The 17,043-nt window shown below is 60.7% G+C and overlaps 2 protein-coding genes across 8 annotated transcripts in view; one reads left to right on the forward strand and one right to left on the reverse strand.

Annotated features, from left to right (window-relative positions):
* Positions 1-5,328, forward strand: part of TSPAN9 (tetraspanin 9) — a 226,588-nt gene extending 221,260 nt beyond the window's left edge. For all 7 annotated transcript variants that reach the window (XM_058282593.2, XM_058282594.2, XM_058282595.1 and 4 more), the window contains one exon: positions 1,914-5,328. In XM_058282593.2, the coding sequence (XP_058138576.1) occupies positions 1,914-1,985 (72 nt within the window). In that variant the 3' untranslated portion in view covers positions 1,986-5,328. The remainder of the gene's footprint in view (positions 1-1,913) is intronic.
* Positions 5,329-10,929: 5,601 nt separating this feature from the next.
* The window catches only part of TSPAN11 (tetraspanin 11), an 86,763-nt gene continuing 80,649 nt past the window's right edge, over positions 10,930-17,043 (reverse strand). The window contains exon 8 of the mRNA XM_058282596.2: positions 10,930-15,214. Coding sequence (XP_058138579.1) covers positions 15,155-15,214 — 60 coding nt within the window. The 3' untranslated portion in view covers positions 10,930-15,154. The remainder of the gene's footprint in view (positions 15,215-17,043) is intronic.

A 17,043-nucleotide genomic window follows, 5' to 3' on the forward strand; every position in this document is an offset into this window, starting at 1 on the left:
TTAACGTGTCCCGAACGGAATGAGCCCCGAGTCCTCGGGAAGTTAGGACAGCACAACCCCCTGGGTGTGTGTTGTAGCTTCAGCACTTACTAGGTACGCGAGACCTGGGCAAGTCATCCTAGCCCCTCTGCGCCTTAATTTCCACATCGGGATAATGGGCGAGCGAAGAGGGTCCCTTCTTAGGTTAAGGCAGGTCAGCTTAGCGAGTGGAACACGGTGTTAGCTGTCACTGCAGTCGTTCAACCGCAGCGACCCCCTTCAAGGCCTGCACCGGGGCGGAGGGGGAGGGGCCCGGCGGGGTCTCAGCCTCGACCCCTGCCTCCCTTCTGACTCAGCTGACTTGGAGCAAGACCCTCCCCCCCTTTTGGGGAAGATGCCAGAGGTTGCCCCAAGGGGAAGAGCATTTCCCGGGCCCCCTTGTCTGCGCAGACTTGGGCTCTGCTCCCCCCTGGGGGCGGGGAGTCGCTGGCGTCTGATTCCCCTTGGCGCAGTTGAACTTGGTGGGCTGGTCCCTGGGAAGGTGGTCACCATCTGCTGTCTTGGCGGGTCCCGAGACGCTCGGTCAGGGGGCCGGTCCCGCCTGAGGTGTCCTGGGCCATTGGGAGCCTAGCGGGCAAGGCTGCTTGCATGTCCCAGCGCTCTGACATGAGGCGAGACCCTTCAGTCCCGAAAAGGACGGGGCTCGTCCCCGGACAGCCCGTGGCCTCGTGGCCAGGCTGTGGGGCGCGGTCACAGCCACACTCTCCTGTGTGGCGAGGCCCAGGCCTCGAGCCCCGAGAGCCACGGGGGCACGCCCAGCTCCCAAGCCGTCCCCTTTGTGGCTCGTGCACGTGGCAAGCGATTGGCGAGCTGAGCCCGCAGGATGGCCACCAGCCGCCTCCAGCGTTTATCTGGGTCACCGCCCCCTCCTGGCATTCAGGAGTTGGAGGGACACAAATGAGTACGAGTGTGCTCTAAGCACAGGGCCGTAGGTAAGACAAACCTGCTGCCCCAAAACCACTCATTATTACCACATTATTCCAGCATCGAGCACATGGCTCAGCGTCAGTTTGTAACTATTCCTGACACCTTCCGCCTGCCCCTCCTGAGTTCCTCATTAGCTACTTTTTAGGATGAGGTTCTCACACGTATGATCTCATTCAGGCCTTCTAACATTCCTTTGAAACAGGCATATATATATTTTTAGATTTATTTATTTTTTATCTCTTTCCCCTTCTCCGCCCACCACCCCATTGTCTGCCCTCTGTGTCCATCACTGGGTGTTCCTCTGTGTCCGCTTGTATTCTTGTCAGCGGCACCTGGAATCTGCGTCTCTTTTTGTTGTGTCATCTTGCTGTGTCAGCTCTCCATGTATGCAGCGCGCTCCTGGGCAGGCTGCACTCTTTTTGTGCTGGGCAGCTCTCCTTATGGGGCACACTCCTTGCAGGGGGCTCCCCTACACGGGGACACCCCTGCGTGGCAGGGCACTCCTTGCACGCATCAGCACTGCGCATGGGCCAGCTGCACACGGGTCAAGGAGGCCTGGGGTTTGAACTGCGGACCTCCCACGTGGTAGGCAGACACTCTATTCATTGAGACAAATCCACTTCCCTGAAATAGGTATATTATTCCCATTTTATAATGAGGAAACGAGCCTCTGACAAATTTGATACCGTTCTACACAAACAGCTCTGAGGGCCTGAGCTAGGATTTAATGCGGAAGTGCCTGTGACCCTGAGCTGGGCCACTGCGATCGCAGGGTCCTCCTCTGCTTGTCATTTTCCAGATCCCACAGTGTTTTTCAAGCACCCGCAGGGGTTATAGCTCTTGCTTTAGGCACCGTGTGATGTTCCGAAGACAACGAGGCCTACCGAGGTCGGACCCCGGGTGGCGCAGGGGGCTTCCGTCTGAGCCCCTCCCTCCCTGTCTTTCAGATTCTGGGCATGGCCTTCTCCATGACCCTCTTCCAGCACATCCACCGGACGGGCAAAAAGTACGACGCCTGAGAAGCTGTGCGGGAGCTCGCGGCCCCCCCAGGCGCCGTGCGTGGAGGAAGTGTCGAGCTTTGTGTTGCCTGCCCGCACTCCGCAGACTGCTGACCCCACCCCCACCCGGCCTGCCCCCCTGCCCGCCCTGCCCCGCCTCGGACTCCTCTGGGGCGCAGGGCCTGGGAGGAAGAGGCGCTGCTGAGACGCCGGGGAGCTGCGGGCGCCGTATTCCTGCACCTGCACCTGCGCGTCTGCCAGCCAAGACGGGGTGGGCGGTGACGGGCTCGCCGAGGAGAAGCCCCCGGCGCTGATGCGACTGTGCCCCCTGCCCGTCCTTGCACTGACGCTTTGTCCTCACGTGGCCGGGGACCTCCTCGTGGAGAGACTGCCCCGGCGGGGGCTGCTGCCGTCCACGGCCAGCCCTGGGGCCGCGGGGGAGCTGGTGGGGGCAGGCGGGGGTCCGGCCGCCGCCAGCAGGGCCCCCGGAGCAGCTCACCCAGGCTTTTTATACCTTCCAGTTACCTTTTTTTATTTTATTTTACTCGGATTATGATTATTCAGGAATATTAGCTCTCCGATAAGTTAGGGTTAGCCTTCTGATTTATAACTTTGTACCGCATTGCTTTCTTTAATGATTTGATTTGTTTGCTCCGAGGGTGGGGGACGGGCGGGGAGAGAGGACATCGGTCCAGTTCTGATCAGGACACACCACTGCGACACCCCAGGGGCCCCAGCATGAGCTGGGCCCGGCCTCGGCTGCGAGCACAGCGTGGGGGGCGGCGTGTCTTGAACGGGGGCCGAGGCCGCCCGGCCTCCAGGGTTCTGAGCTGCGCTGAGGTGAGGGGAGAGGCGGTGAGATAGAGGAGCCCGAAGCCAGGGCGCGAGGGGGCCTGCCCAGAACAGAGGCACCTGGTCACCCATGGCGAGAGGCCAGAGTGGTGGCGGGGAGGGGCCAGGGCCCAGGTCAGTGCTTTGCCAGGAACGCGACGGCCGTGGCCAGGGAGGGACCCTCCCCTTCTCACGACGGGCCTTTCCCCTCTGTCCTTCCCCTGCCCTCCGCCGGCAAGGGAGGCTTCTTCCCCTTCCCCCCATGCGGGCCTTCCCGCAACAGGTTCTGCAAACCCCAGACACTTTCACAGACATTCCTGCTAGCAACTCTCAGACAAATACCTCTCTAGTTCCGATGCTGCTCACTTTTCTCACATGCTTCTGGAAGGGGAAGCAGTCCTTACCTCTTGCCGCTCAGACAACCAGGAGGGACCCATGACCACCAGGGACTGCAGGTGGAACCGGTGCCCACAACGGCACTGTCCAGATGCATTCAGCCTGCTGATCCCTGCTGGGAGGGGAGGATTAGGTCCACCCAGACCCCAGGATCCTCATCACCTTCTCAGTGTCAGTGGGGAAAGTCAGGGGTGCAGTCTTCCTCCAAGGGGATGAGTGGTGATCGCGCCCTAGATGATTCCCAAGGAGAAAGGATGGAAACCTTGAGAGCCGTCAAACTGGATCTTGTTACTGTTGTCTCAAGAAGAGAGCCAGTCGTGGCCCATACAGACTGTGCGTGTGAAACGTACAGGTGGGATGAGTGTGCAGGGCAGCAGGGTGGCCCCACGAGGACGGGTGCTGGCCTAATGTAACGTTCTGCGGTTAAACAAAACCCGTGCGCTGAGCTTGACGGGGCTGGCTGCTTCCCCGGGTATACCTGGCATGGGGCGGGTGCCTTCCTATGCTGCCCAGCCCTTGGCCGTGACTTCCCCCGGGGCCAGCTCTCCTCCAGCCTCCAGCTGCCTCGTCTCCTCCAGGATCAGAGACTTGGCCACGCAGCCAATTGGTAATTCATCCGTTCACCTTAAAATCCACCGCAAAGAGCATAAGCACTGGGACCAGGAGTACAGAACTTTTCGTGCATCCAGGATTCCTATTTCTTTAGTGGGGAGGGGATGTGGGGGAGTGAGAGTAGGGTGGTCTCGCGGTCCACCTCCCTGAGGCGGCAGAGGCGTGGGGACCGGAAGGCTGGGACGCAGGTGCTGGGTGCAGGGCTAGGAGGGCACGAGCACCAGTTAGAACCACCCCTCCCTGCCCCTCTCTGCCCCCCTCTGCCCCCCTTCCTGGTAAGGAGCTCCAGCTTCCTCCCTGGGGGCCCCAGGCCGCACACGGGGATCAGGCGTGCCCCCGCGGGGAGACTCGGCCAACAGGTGTCGGAGCCGCACGGTGGGACCTGGCGCGGGGTGGGTGGGCCTGTCCGTGCCGCTTTTCACTTGCATTAGAACCAACAGCAGGGGCCTAGTGTGTTTGCGGTGCACGGCGCCCCGCAATCTTCCGTTTCCAGAGTGCTTCAGGGGCGTGGTTTGCCACGGCCCCTTCTTCCCCATCGGCCTGCAGTCTTATCCACGGTTCCCCACGTGCCTTCGTGTCCCCCCACCCCCAGCCGTTTGGCGGAGTCTCCATTGGGATGCAGTTTGTGGACAGGAGTGGGGTCCTTGCGAGCCCCTGCCCGTCCCACGGAGTGCTCCCCATTTCACGCGGGAAGGCCCATCCCTGACGCCGGGGGTTGGGGTCTCCCTGGGGCAGCACTGATGAGGGTACCCTCCCCCCAGTCTCCTTTGCCAAAGCCCGAGTTCGTGCAGTCAAGTCTGAAGCAAGCAGTTCGCAGGCTGGACTCAGTCCCTTGGGTTTTTCAGACAACTACAAAGGGACGCCCACAGCGGACTCCGCTTCCTCTAGAGTCAGCTCGGATGAGCTGAGAACTGTCCTCGGCATGCTCGCCATGGGTGTCGGGGGCACTGCTCGGTGGCCCCCGCCCAGCCCCCTCCCAGCTGGAGCACCATCACCCCCTACCCCCCCAGCAGGGGCCTGCGGCTGGAGAGGTTGCTGAGCGCCCCCGACCCCCGCCCGATGTCCTGGCTTTGACTTGGAACAAGGTGGCCCTGCTTGCTTTGGTGGCCAAAGGGCAGTCCCGGTGGATGGAGGTGACTGCGCCCCCTCCGGTCCCCTGCCCACCCACTGGTGGAGGTGCTAACTCGCAGGGACAAGCATAGGATGGCGCCAGGTGCCCCGTGCTTGGGTGCAGAGCCTGCCCAGCCCTCTTGGGTTTCCTCCGATCCACCGCGGTGAAGCAGTGGTGCCCACTGGGTGCCGGCCCCTCTGCCCTGAGCCCTGAGCGGAGGCCTGGGGGGGGGGTCCCCACGCCCCACCGCCCGCCCACGGGGAGCATGGGAGAGCACGCGTGTTGGTTTCAAAATGCACTTTTCTGCTTGCAATGCCCCGTCTGTGCTGTTCCTTCACCCTGGTCCTGGCTTTATTTAACGCCATGTTTTTAGCATGTTTTTAAATAAAAACTGATAACGTGTCAAAAGCACAAGCGGGCTGGTGACCGGGTGTTTTGTTCTTTCAGCCATGACCGGGCATCATCGCATAGAGGGGTTGGTGCGAGGGACCCAGGGGTGGGTGGTCAGGCACCCCCACACCACGGCAAGACTGTCTCCCCTTCCCGGCGGCAGGTTGAGGAGCTGCAGGGCTGGGCGGGGCCCAGTCCTCCATCCCGACAGGCTCCACCCAGGGCGTGGCCAGGGGGCCTCGACCGCGGGCATGAGCCGCCCGTCACAGCGCCACTGGGGGCGGGGCGGGGGGTCTCAGCTCTAGGTCCCTCTGGCGATCCTGGGGCTCACGGGGCCCCACGCCATGGCCGGTCCAGGCTGCCCCTCGTAGGGTCACAGAGGACGTGGAAACCAACAGGGCCAGGTGGGGTGGGGCCTTAAAGCCACGCACGCAGAAAGAGCTGCTGCAGGAGTCTCCCAGCTCCCTCGGTTCAGGGACTGCCTTATGGGTGTCCCTGGAACATCGCAGTCACCGTGACAGGTTACAGCAGCTCAGAGCTCATCCTGGCCCGGGGCGGTGCTGCTCACCTGCGGGGCAGGGATGAGGGTCCACTGTGGGTCGATGCTTCTCCAGACCCCCCTGTCTCCACCCTCCCAGGGGAGTGACCAGGAGCACAGCCTTGTCCCAAGGCATCGTCCTTGAGAGCCCGGCCCCATCCGGCGACGTCGCCGAGGACTGGGGAGTCACCATGACCCTCTGTCGGGGGTCCAGCTGAACCGGGGTCCCGGCAAGCCTCCCCAAGGAGACTTCCGGAAGGGACTTTTGGGGCTAGAGGGGGCGGTGACCCTCTATTGCCTGCTGAGGACCCAGTCTTGGGGATTTGGGTGGAAGCCACTTCCTAGGTGCCCATTCTCCCTCTCCCCCATCCCAGGCCTGAGGCCACATCTGCCAGGATGTCAGCCAGTGGGCGTGCCGTCTGTGTCCAGGGAAGCGTGAAGTCTGTGGGCTCTTGGGGCCATGGAACCCGCTGCCCGCACGGTCTGGTGAGCCGAGCCATGCGAGGCCGGCTGCCCTGGCCGGGTGGCTCGGAAGGTGCTCACCTCAGGATCGGGCTGGGCGTCTTCTTCCCGGGGGTGTCTGAAGAGGAAGGGAGAGCCTTCTGGGGCAGGTGCCGGGCTTGAGGCGGGGGCAGAGGTGACGCCCCATTCCTGCATGACGAGGTGGGAGAACTGCCTCAGCCCCGCACTCAGAAAAGGGACAGCAGACAGGAGCATCTGCAGGAGGCAGGGCTGGGTCCCTGTCTCAGTCTGCCAGAGCTGCTATGACAAAAACCACGCTCTGCTTGGCTTAATAGGGATTCATCCAGCCTCTCTGGCTTCTTCTGACTTTAGGCTTCTCCTACCTGACCATCTGAACTTCTTTTCCTTATAAGGCCTCCTGTCAAACGGATGAAGGCCCACTCTGATCCAACTGGGCCTCATCTAAATAGGATCTTCCAAAGCCCTATTCACAAATGGGCTCACGCCCCAGGAGCGTGGGTTAAGACTCGCATACATCTTTTGTGGGGGTCGTGATTCAGTCCCCAGTATCACTCGGACCAGAAGTCTGCGAGGCCTCCAGACAGCCAAGGCCGGGGCCTGCACAGGGCCATTCACGCGGGACTGACCTAGGGTGTGCCACCAGGGCCTGAGCACCTGGAGTGCCATGGCCAGCGGCACTGACTGTCCCCTGGGCTTGCAGAACCAACCATCTCATGGGGCCGCAGAGGAGTGAATGAGACTACGAGTGGGTGCCACGACAGCGGTGTGCGCAGGGCCCGGGCAGCGTGGGCGAGAGGTACGGGCCCTCCAGGGAGGGGCCTCGGTTTCCTAGAGCTGCAGAGACCACAGTCTAGGTGGCTTAAAACCACAGCAGCTCACCGTCACCCAGTTCTGGAGCCTAGGAGTCCAAAACTGAAGGGTTGGCAGGGCCGTGCTCGCTCTGGAGCTTCTAGAGGAGAAGCCTTCTTGGCCTCTGCTGGCTTCTGGTAGTTCCCGGCAGTCCTTGGCCTTCCTTAACTTTTTTTTTTTTTTTAAGATTTATTTATTTATTTAAATCCCCCCCCCCCCCGGTTGTCTGTTCTCTGTGTCTTTTGGACGTATTTTGGGGAGAAGATGATGTTGACACTGAGACCTGAGGTTTGGGAGGAGAAGGCCTGTTACAGAGGGGCAGGAGCTGTGTCCCGGGCAGAGGAATGACGTGCAACGGAGCTGGGGAGCCGAGGACCCACGTGTAGGTCTAGAAGCAGGGCACGGAGGGCCAGGGAAGGGGTCTGTTGGAGAAGGCGTAGCTCTACCTCAGTTTCGTAAACCAGGCTGGAGAGCTTGCACTTTATGCTAAGAGCACTAGGGAGCCCACTGAAAGATTTTGAGCCCAAGGGCGATGGGACTTGACCTGGGCTGTAGAGAGCACCCTGGCTGGGACATGGGGAACGACTGGAGGGGAGAAGGGCGGAGCAGGGAACCACTGCTGTATTGATGTCAGTGAGAGAGGACGGGGCCCCAGGAAAGCGGCCAGCAGTGGCACGGAGATTTCAGAGATAGGCGGTAGAACTGACGAGTCTGGGTGCTCAGTTAGATTCATTGGTGGGAGAAGGTGCCTCTTGCCACTTACCCGGCATAACGTCCCTCACCTGGACAGGTGGATGACGAATTGTTTGCACCAGATGGATGGTTGAGTGGATTTTCTGGGCTCCGTGCTCCTGTGTGGAGCCCAGCGTGGTGTCATCGAATCTCTCTCTATTCGTATTGAGCTTCACAGTTTGCAAGGCTTTCATACACAACCCTAGGTTTCTCCTGAACAGAACTATGCTATTGGCTGTCCCTGTTAGAGATGGCGCATGCTGTGGGCTTGGGAGTTGGAGAGCCTGGGTTGAATCCCACTCTGCCTTCGGAATCTACGTGAGCCCTGGGCAGGCATTTAACTCATCCGCAAAATGATAACAACCTCTTCCACAGATTTGCTGTGAGGGTTAAATGAAAGGACGCAGGTACAGGCATCCAGCTTGTTCTCGGACCAGAGCAGGTGCTTGGCAAGAAATCGGTTGAATCTAGGTCTGCGGGAGCCCCCAAACGAAAGGCAGAACCCCAAGGAAAAGCACCCCCTGCTAAAAACCGGGGCCCAGGGAAGTGATGCGGGAATGGGAGCTGGTGTGCTGCGACTGGCGTGGGCTGCCCGAGGAGACGCGTGGGCATGGCGGGCCTCGTTCTGCACTGAGCCGGCCTGGCAGCAGCGTTCGATAACCCACACGAGCCAGGGGGAAGCCAGGTTCAATAAAAGTCATTCTGGACACAAAAATATCGGCATCGCAATGGGCCTTCTGAAAGCATTCTGCCAAGCTCGGGAGGCTATCGATCGGGCAGTCTCGTTCTTGCTGAGTTTAATGACAGCCGTGGAAATGGACTATTGCGTCTCCTTAAACTAAGAATAACTTTGCACTGGGCATGCTTGGGCCAGGTGGGTGTCCTGATGGACGCCACCCACCTGGAACTCTCCCCTTCCTTGGTGGCCTCGGGACCCCTCAAGAGCCGAGGGGCAGAGCCAGCCGGGCGCAGAGGTGAGACGGTACAGCGGGGTCACATCGTGGTCTGCAGCTGGGCCTTGCAGTTAGAACCCGCTGCCTGGAGCTTTGTCTTCCGAGGGTGCCCCTGCTGGAATTCTGGGACGTAGCCTATCGCAGCCTCCAGAGCAGGGCCGATCCGACACACAGACAGACTCCTCCCTCAGTTAATTCCACCAGGAAGCTCCTTCTTCCCCTCCCACCCCCACCCCAACTCTCCCCGCCCGCCCCCAGGATCCCCATAGAGTCACAGGAGATTCCTCTTCTCTGTCAAGAGCCACCTGCTGCTGAAGGGCTCGCTCTGCTCATTCCCTGGCCAGCCATAGGCTGAGCAAGTGGAATCTGCTCTCAGGTTCCCAGCCTGGGGTTCATTCTCTAAAGTAGAATTAGGGACTCTTGAGTAGTTTTCAATATTTTAAAGAGTCTAATGGAAGTCGTTCCTGCCCCCTTAGAGCACCCAGGCTAATGGGGACAGGAAGGCTCTTGGCTCGGCTGGCTTGTCCTCCGGGCAGTGACGCTGTTTGTATCAGCTGGTGGAAAGCGGGGAGTCAAGCTTCGCTCACCTCACCGTTCACCCCCCGCTGATCTGCAGGCTCCCACTTGTTCAAGGGATCACTGGGGACGGTCCCGTTGGTGACGGAAGCAGGAGAAAGGGGGCTTCCTGTTGGTGTGTTTGCTTGTTTGCCATGGAGGTGAGATTTCGTGAATTTGTTTTTCATTAGAAAACCTGGGCTGTGGGCCCCTGCGCTCCCACCCCCACGGCAGCCTCTCTATTCTCAGTTGTAGGGGCTCTCAGCGCCTGCTGGGAAGCGGTGGCAGCTGCCAGGCCAGCCGGCAGGACCGTGGCCCTCGGGGGTGGCCTGGGCAGTGTGGACGGGTGCAAACCACCGGCAGCACCGCTTGTTTGCGGCAGGCAGGGCCTGGAGCAGGGCTTGTCCTTCGTGCGCCCAGCTCTGTGCACACAGGCACATGCTCACACATGAAGGCCAAGCATGCGGACGCCGGCGTCCCAGGACAGCCAGGGCTGAGAGGTGCCCTGGACCAGTCCAGGTCCCTGTGGAACCTCCAGGGGCTCCGAGGGCTGCCGCCCTGATGGGCCAGTGGCTAGCCTTGACCGGGAGGCCCCAAGAGATGCAGGCTGTAGACCCCCCTGCAAGCCTAGTCCCTGCTGGGGGCTTCCTTGGGCACGAGCTCCCCTGAGGTTCACTTGGGTGGATAGCCAGCCCCCAGTCCTTCTGTCTTTCTGTCCAGTCCTCGAGCCAGCTATCTCGGGTACTCTTCAGGCCCCCGCCTTGATCCGTTTCACCCCAAGCAAGTTTTCTAAGTAGAGCAGTGAATTGACTCGAATGAATATTTTCTGTCATAAAAGACAAAACCTTTACATCCTTTAACTCTGCCCTGGGCAAACTGGTACCCTCAGATCTGCAGAATCAGCCAAGGTGCAGCTCTTTTTTGTCCTGGATGAAAATGTGCCCACCTCGGGATCTGAGGGTGATGGGGGAGAAACGGTGTCGCTCTGGAGTGAGGAGGTTTGGGGGTCCAGGAAGCAGCAGGAGTGTGTGTGTCTCAACTTGAAACACTTGCCGGGGGTCCCCTGCCCAGCCGAGGGAGCCCCTTTGCTCCCGACCGCTCGCCAAATTCTGCAGCTGCTGCAGCTAAGCAGAGAGTGTATCCCGCAGCAGGGAAGGACAATCCATGGGGCATTAACAGGTTGATTGTGCATCACAGTAAATGGCGTGAAAATATTGACTGACCAAAATAAAAAGCTTTGAGAGGAACATAGTTCAAGCAAACTTCCTTGAGCCGGGCTGTCGCTTAATGACAATCATGGGCAGGAGAGGCCAGTTCACACAAATAAATTATGAGAGTTGACAAAAAAGGGTAAGCAGGACCCCATTCAATGTGGGCACTGGGCTAATAGGGAACCTTTAGCCACGACCAACATCTGGCTGCAGTGTGTAGCGCTGGGACGCAATGTAATTGATGACCCAGTGGCCTGCGACTTCCCTGCAGAGGAGAAAAAAACAGAGCGACAGAAGGCAGTCCTAGATGCAATTCCTTTATTACCATGCCCCTAGCACAGGAGGCTGGGCTTCTCCTGGCTTCGGTTAAGGAGAGAGGTGAGTTCACAACTAGAGTAATTTTTCTCTATGTAGTAGGTTAAGGCAACTTTGTTGTTTCTTGAACACGCTTCTGAATCCTGAGTTCAGGGCCCATCTGGCCTCACTAACATCAGGCTGCCTGGAATTCTCAGTGGCACTGGAATGGGGGTGTCTTGGATACCTCAGTAGGAGGGGGCGGGCTGCCCCCCCCTTTCTCTCTTGGGGAGGGGGAGGGGTCACAAAGTAGGCTCTGAGGCTTGGGCGTGAATCAGAAAAGGGGAGCAATGAGGACTGAGAGGGGTCCTCCCAAGGCACAGAGATGGTGTTGGGAAATCGGAGCATGGGAGTGTGACTTGTCCCCTCCCAGGGAGAGGGCCTGGGCATGTAGCTTCCCGCCAAGGCCCCAGTCCTGGCGAACGCTCAGGGCAGGTGCTGCGGGGACGCCCAGCGCCAGAGGCACTGTCCTGCAGTCTGACGAGAGTGACAAGCGTCCAAGCTTCACCCTCCCTCTCCCCGCAAATCTCCTGGGCATGGCCCCGTGCTGCTGCAGGTGGAGCTCAAGCTAGACCACCAGAGGGACATTTGAACTCGGAACGCTGGGAGCTACAAGGGATGGTGGCAAAGTGTCTTCCTTTGGGGTGTGGTCTAAGGCTGGGATTCTCCAGGTGTGGTGCCAGGGCCAGCAGCTGCAGCACCTGAGAACAGGTTAGCCCACCCCGAGACTGATTAAAAACTGCTGATCAGGAAGTAGCCTCCTTGGCTGCTGTGAGCGCCCCCCAGTGGTGCTCCAAAAGGCTCTCTCCTCGCCTAAAGTAGCCATTAAGCAGAGGCGGCTTTTAAGGCTGCCGTGGGGTGAAGGATGGTGAGAGAGACCGTTCAGTCTGCTTCCCCGGGCTCAAAACTCTGAAGATGGGGCCGGAACAGCAGATAAGATCTAAACTGGTTCTGGGCATGAGGGTTCTGGCGGCACAGACACTGGTCAGCCAAGCCCACCCCTCTCAGTGCCTATGGCATGGGGGTGGTGGCTGGGTGGGACTCTAGGTCTCCCCGAGAAGGAAACCACGCCGTATCCATGCCCGAGCCCCAGCCCCAGCGCAGGTGAGGGGCAAGAGCGCAGCCAGGGGCTGCCCGGAGGGGGTGGGCCCTCCTGCCTGCCCGTGCCCACTCTGTGTGGCTGGAGGAACCCTTGAGTTTTCTCCCCCACCCCATGCCCCAGCCACCCCGGCTCCCTCTGCCCTTGCCCGCCCCCAAACCCCTGTCCTCGGTCCCCGCACGGAGGGGGGTTCAGTGGTGGCTTGAGGGCCCCACAGCTGAGGGTCAGCCCCGCTCTCCCCCTGGGCAGTGCAGGGGAGGGGCGCGTCAGCATCACCCGAGATGACAGGCTGGGCTGTCCCTTGAGCTCTGGGCCCTCGGGCTCCTGCTGGCCAGAGCCCCTGCTCCAGGAGGCCTGGCTGTCGGCCTGAAACAAGCCACGCTTCTCCCTGCCCGCAGACGCGCAGGGCAGCTGGTGCTGGTGGTGACGGATGGCCCGGCCACCCTGGGAGGGGGTGCCGAGGCTCTGCCTTCGACCATGCCCCCCGGGGACAGTTTGTTCCTGAACGTCAGCCTGACGGCTTGGGACACAGAGATGAAGAACCGTGGGGCGCCGAGGGGAGGGGGCTCCAGGCCAGCACCCCCGCCTCAGGCTGCGGCCGGCAGGGGCCGTCGCTCCTGCCTGCCTGGTGCTGAATTTCTCCGAGCCTTACCCTCCTCGCCCGAAAAATGGGGAAAACAACTCCCCCTCATTGTGAGAACTAACACATCCTAGCAGAGACCAGGGTAGGCCATCAGTAGGCACCCCCAAACGCTGCACATGAGGGGCCCCTGGAGTTGGCACTAGGCCACATGGGAGGGGGAGAGGGAGGAAGAGACGGTCCTGGGCACCCCCCGCCGACAAACACAGGTCATCCAGGGGGTTTGGGGGGCTGTGCCGTTTTCTCAGGGTGTCTGCCCTGTGAGCCGAGGGGACGGGAGGGCAGTGGGGAGTTCAGGCTGGGGCCGTCCAGGGAAGTCCCAGCCCCGGGGGCTTGCCAGCTTTTCGGACCCCGGGGGCCTTTTGCCCACACAGGACTGTCCTTCCCTCCCCAGGGCCTGAGGACTGTCCCAGCCTCGGAGCAGGGCCCCAGGGGGAAGCCCACTGCCACGTCCTCGCCGGCAGCCGCATCCTCGGCTGCCAGTCCTGGGCCTCGGTTTCCTCTAGCCCTGTCCCGTCGCCACGTGCTCTGGGCTGTCCACCCGCCACGGGCAGTCGGGGCTGGGCCCAGGGCGGGGATCCCCCCAAGCCGTGGGGCTGGGGGGCCAATGGGCCAGGCTCTCCCGGGCTTTTCCCCAAGGTCAAGGCTGTGCTCCAGACCGCTGGGTGCAGGGGGATCTAATCTGGGACCTCCCAGCCTGTCTCCCCTCTCCCTGAGCCCAGCGGACCCTGCCAGGGGCAGATGTGCATTCGGCCTCAGCATCTCTCCGCCCCACCCCGAGGCGCCGTGGCTCAAGCCTGGCGCCCCATTCTCTCCTTCAGCCCTGGGTCTCCACCACTTGGTCTGCTCTAGCCCTCCAGGAGGCCTGGGAGGCGCGGCTTCTTTTTCTTTTCTGACTACATGCATGGATCCCACGAAGCTGGAGGGCAGCAGCGATCATCACGAAACCATTTCTTTTGGCCTGGCCGTGGCCCGCAGCGGCTGGGAAAGCCGGGCTCTCCCTCCTTACCGAACTCCATCTGCTGCGCCAGGGCCTTCGGGACAGAAATGAACCAGCCTGGGTTCTAAGCAGCTCCTGGAGAATCCCCAGAGCGGAGGGGGCTGGCCCACTCTCTGTCCCTGGGGGGATTCCTGCTCTGTAGGTTTCAAGGTTCCATTGGTGGCAGCAGCCAGGGGATGCCGGGGGCGGGGCGGGGGGGGTCTCTGGGTGGCGGGAGCTCCATGGGGAGGCCATGGGAGGCCTCGGTCCTGTCGTAACAAGGGTGTGCCCTTCCATGTGGGGGACGCAAGAGGGTCCCCGCCCCGGGGAGCAGCACAGGACCGAGAGGTGCGGGAGCCCCGGCCGGGGGATCCCTGTGGTTGTGTGGAGGGCTGAGACCTGTTTGGGGAAAACTGCCAGCACCTGTGCTCTTTTTTCTAGAAAGATTTTCCTTTTGTTCTCCCTTGGTATTTGGGTAGGTTCTTTCTGAAAATTTGCCACCGCATTCAGTGGAGAAGCAGCAAAGGAAAGGGCTGCGGCCACTGGGGGACTGGTGAAAGGGAGGCCCCCGGGGGGGGGGCTGAGTGCTGCTTGTGGTCAGGTGAGGGGCCCTGGAGAGACAGATGCCTAGACCTGGAGCTCCTCCTCAGTGGTCCGACACTGTAGGGGCCAGGAGTTGACCTACTCGGGATTTTTCATACCCATTAAGGGCTGATGATGGTTTTAAAAGTTTGGCCACTTCTGGGAGATCCCGAAGGCGCCCGTTACCAGGCAGCATTGGGCTGCCATCCGGAGGCCATCGCTTCCCAGGGACCTCGCTCTTGGGGAAGGCAGCTGGGTGGGGTGCAGGGCTCTGTTCCTGGGGCAACAGGTTGGGGTGTAGCCAGTGCACCCCCCACCTTGCTCCCTCCCCAGGCCCAGGCCCTGCAGGAAGGACAAGGCTGCCCGGAGCCGGCTTTCCGGTGAGACAGCATCGCCCCAGGTGGGCAGCTGCCACCCTGATGCATCTCCCAGAGGGCAAAGAAAGCCGTGCCCACAGAGCCTGCACAGAGGGCAGGGGAGGGCTGTAGGGCACAGGGGCTGCCTCCCACGAGAGGGTGGGCTTGCTCCCAAGGCAGGAGACCAGCCGGGCCCAGGGCGGTCAGCCCTACACTGCAGGGTCAGGAGCTGGAGCCCCGTTCGGTTCCAAGTCCACAGGGACCCCTGTTCCGGGGAGGGGCTCTGGCTGTCGTGGCTCAGCAGGGCCGCTGCCCTGCCCTGGAATTCCGGCAGTGAGCACTCAGGAGTGGAGGGAGGGGCCCCGAGGGCCCCTGGCCCAGGTAGGTACAGCGGGAGCGGTGGTCTCAGGCACTCGTGGCTTCCTGATGGCTCGGCACAGGGTAGGGGCGTCCGTGGCTGGCAGGTGGGAGGTGGGCATCGGTCCTTGTGAGGGATAGAGGCGGTGGCACGTTGGGTCATCAGTAAAAATGCAGCTGGAGCCTCCGGTGCAGGCAGCAGGTGACAACCATCCCGCAGATCTGCCAGGTGGAGAAGGGAGAGGAGCAGAGAGAAATCAGTGCCCCAAGGAGCTGCCGGCCTGCCAGGGCCCTGGAGCCGAGCTGCACCCACTTCAGGGCACCACCAATCTCCTGGGGCCTCGGCAGTGGGCAGCTTCCCATCCAGCAAGGCTGGGCTGGGGCCTGGGACTCTGCATTTCCAATAAGCTCCCAGTGGGTGGCTGACAGGGGAGCGGGGGAAGGGGCACCCAAGAACAATGCTCCTCACACTCGAAAGTGCACGAAGCCCTCAGGGACCTTGTTAAAAGACAGATGATTACAATTCAGTAGGCTGGGGCGGGAGCCTGAGAATCTGCATTTCCAGCCAGCTCCATGTCGAGCTGCTGCTCTGTGGTCCTGGCCGATCTCCTGCCATCAGCCGATGTCATTTGGTCCTGACCGGGACTATTTCCATTCCTGTATCAGCGCTGCTCGAGGCAGTCTTTTTCTCTAGGAATAAGGGCATCTTGTCAAAACCAAGGTCATAGTTAATTCTCTGGCTCATCTTCAGAAGCCACTGGGGAAGCTGAGGTTCTGAGAGGCATAAACAGGGCTGTTACCAGCTCATGTAAATCAGCTTGGAAGGGGACAGCAAACCTGGGCCCCAGGCGTCCCACCGACAGCCCCTCTGTCAACATCCAATAGCTGAAGAAGGGCCAGGGGTGCCCTGTCCAAAGCACATCAGCCATGGAAAATCACGCCTGCCTGCGGTGTCACTTTTTCCATTTCCAAATGCAGAGAACGCGTACTCTTCCACCTTGCTCTTCATTTGCCCCCTTCTTTCTTTCTCTTCTTTGCCTCCTCCCTCTCACCCATGCACGTGTAGAGGACAGGAGTCAAGATGGGGCAGGTCCCTGGAGAGGGGACCGAGGAGCCCCATGACTGTGGCCATGACCTTGCCATCGCCTCTCGACCCCCTGCGTGGCTGTCCTCTGGCACATGGGGTTTTTCCAAGTAGAGGAAACAATGTCCTGATTTTCCCACCCTTTTTGACGAGCTGCTACTGATCTGACTGCACCGGAGCAAATCCGGACGCAGGTGCACAGCTCTAACCAGTGCCGTTTTGGGGGAGGACAGGCTGATGAGGTTGCTTGTGGCCGGTAAGCATGTGCTGTGTCTTTGCAAGCCTGCTAGAGGAGGTAGCCCAGGATGGCCCGCCTTCTTCCTGCTTCCTTACTCCTCTCCCTCCCAGCCCAATTGGGATGTGAAGTGAGGACAGAGGAGACTTGTGGACACAGCTCTTTCTGAGCAGTGTTAGTCCACCCCAGAGACTCAGTTTCACTATAAAAGGTGGCTTAAGGTTTATCTCATCTCCCCCGGCTTTAAGTCAGTGGCTGGCGCGGCCATCCCACCCAGGTGTCTTGCAGCATGACCTTATCCTGTCCGACCTCGTGGTTTGATGACTTCTTCCCTGGGGTAATCTTACTGCTTCTGATCCTTGCAAAGGGAGAGGCCCGAAGGGGGCTGTCGTGCCAGAATACACTTGGTTGTAAATACTGTGTCCTCACTCCGACAGGGCATGTCTCATGCAGGGAGGGCAGGAGGGCTGAGCGCCCAGCACACGTGCTTTTGTATGACATGTGCATTCCTAGGGCACCTCCCAGGAAAGGCACAGTGGCGGGGGGGGGGGCGGCGAGCACATGGGCCAGGCACCCAGATTCATGCAGAGGGCTCAGGGATGCACGCATCATTGCATGTGCACACACTCACACGTACACACACGTGTGCACACACATGCCAACCTGATGCGTGCAGATGGCTAACGGATGTTCTCATCAATGGGTGTGCACATGCACACACACATACCCCAC

This window comes from Dasypus novemcinctus, chromosome 20, assembly GCF_030445035.2.
Source record: "Dasypus novemcinctus isolate mDasNov1 chromosome 20, mDasNov1.1.hap2, whole genome shotgun sequence".
NCBI classification, from domain to species: domain Eukaryota; kingdom Metazoa; phylum Chordata; class Mammalia; order Cingulata; family Dasypodidae; genus Dasypus; species Dasypus novemcinctus.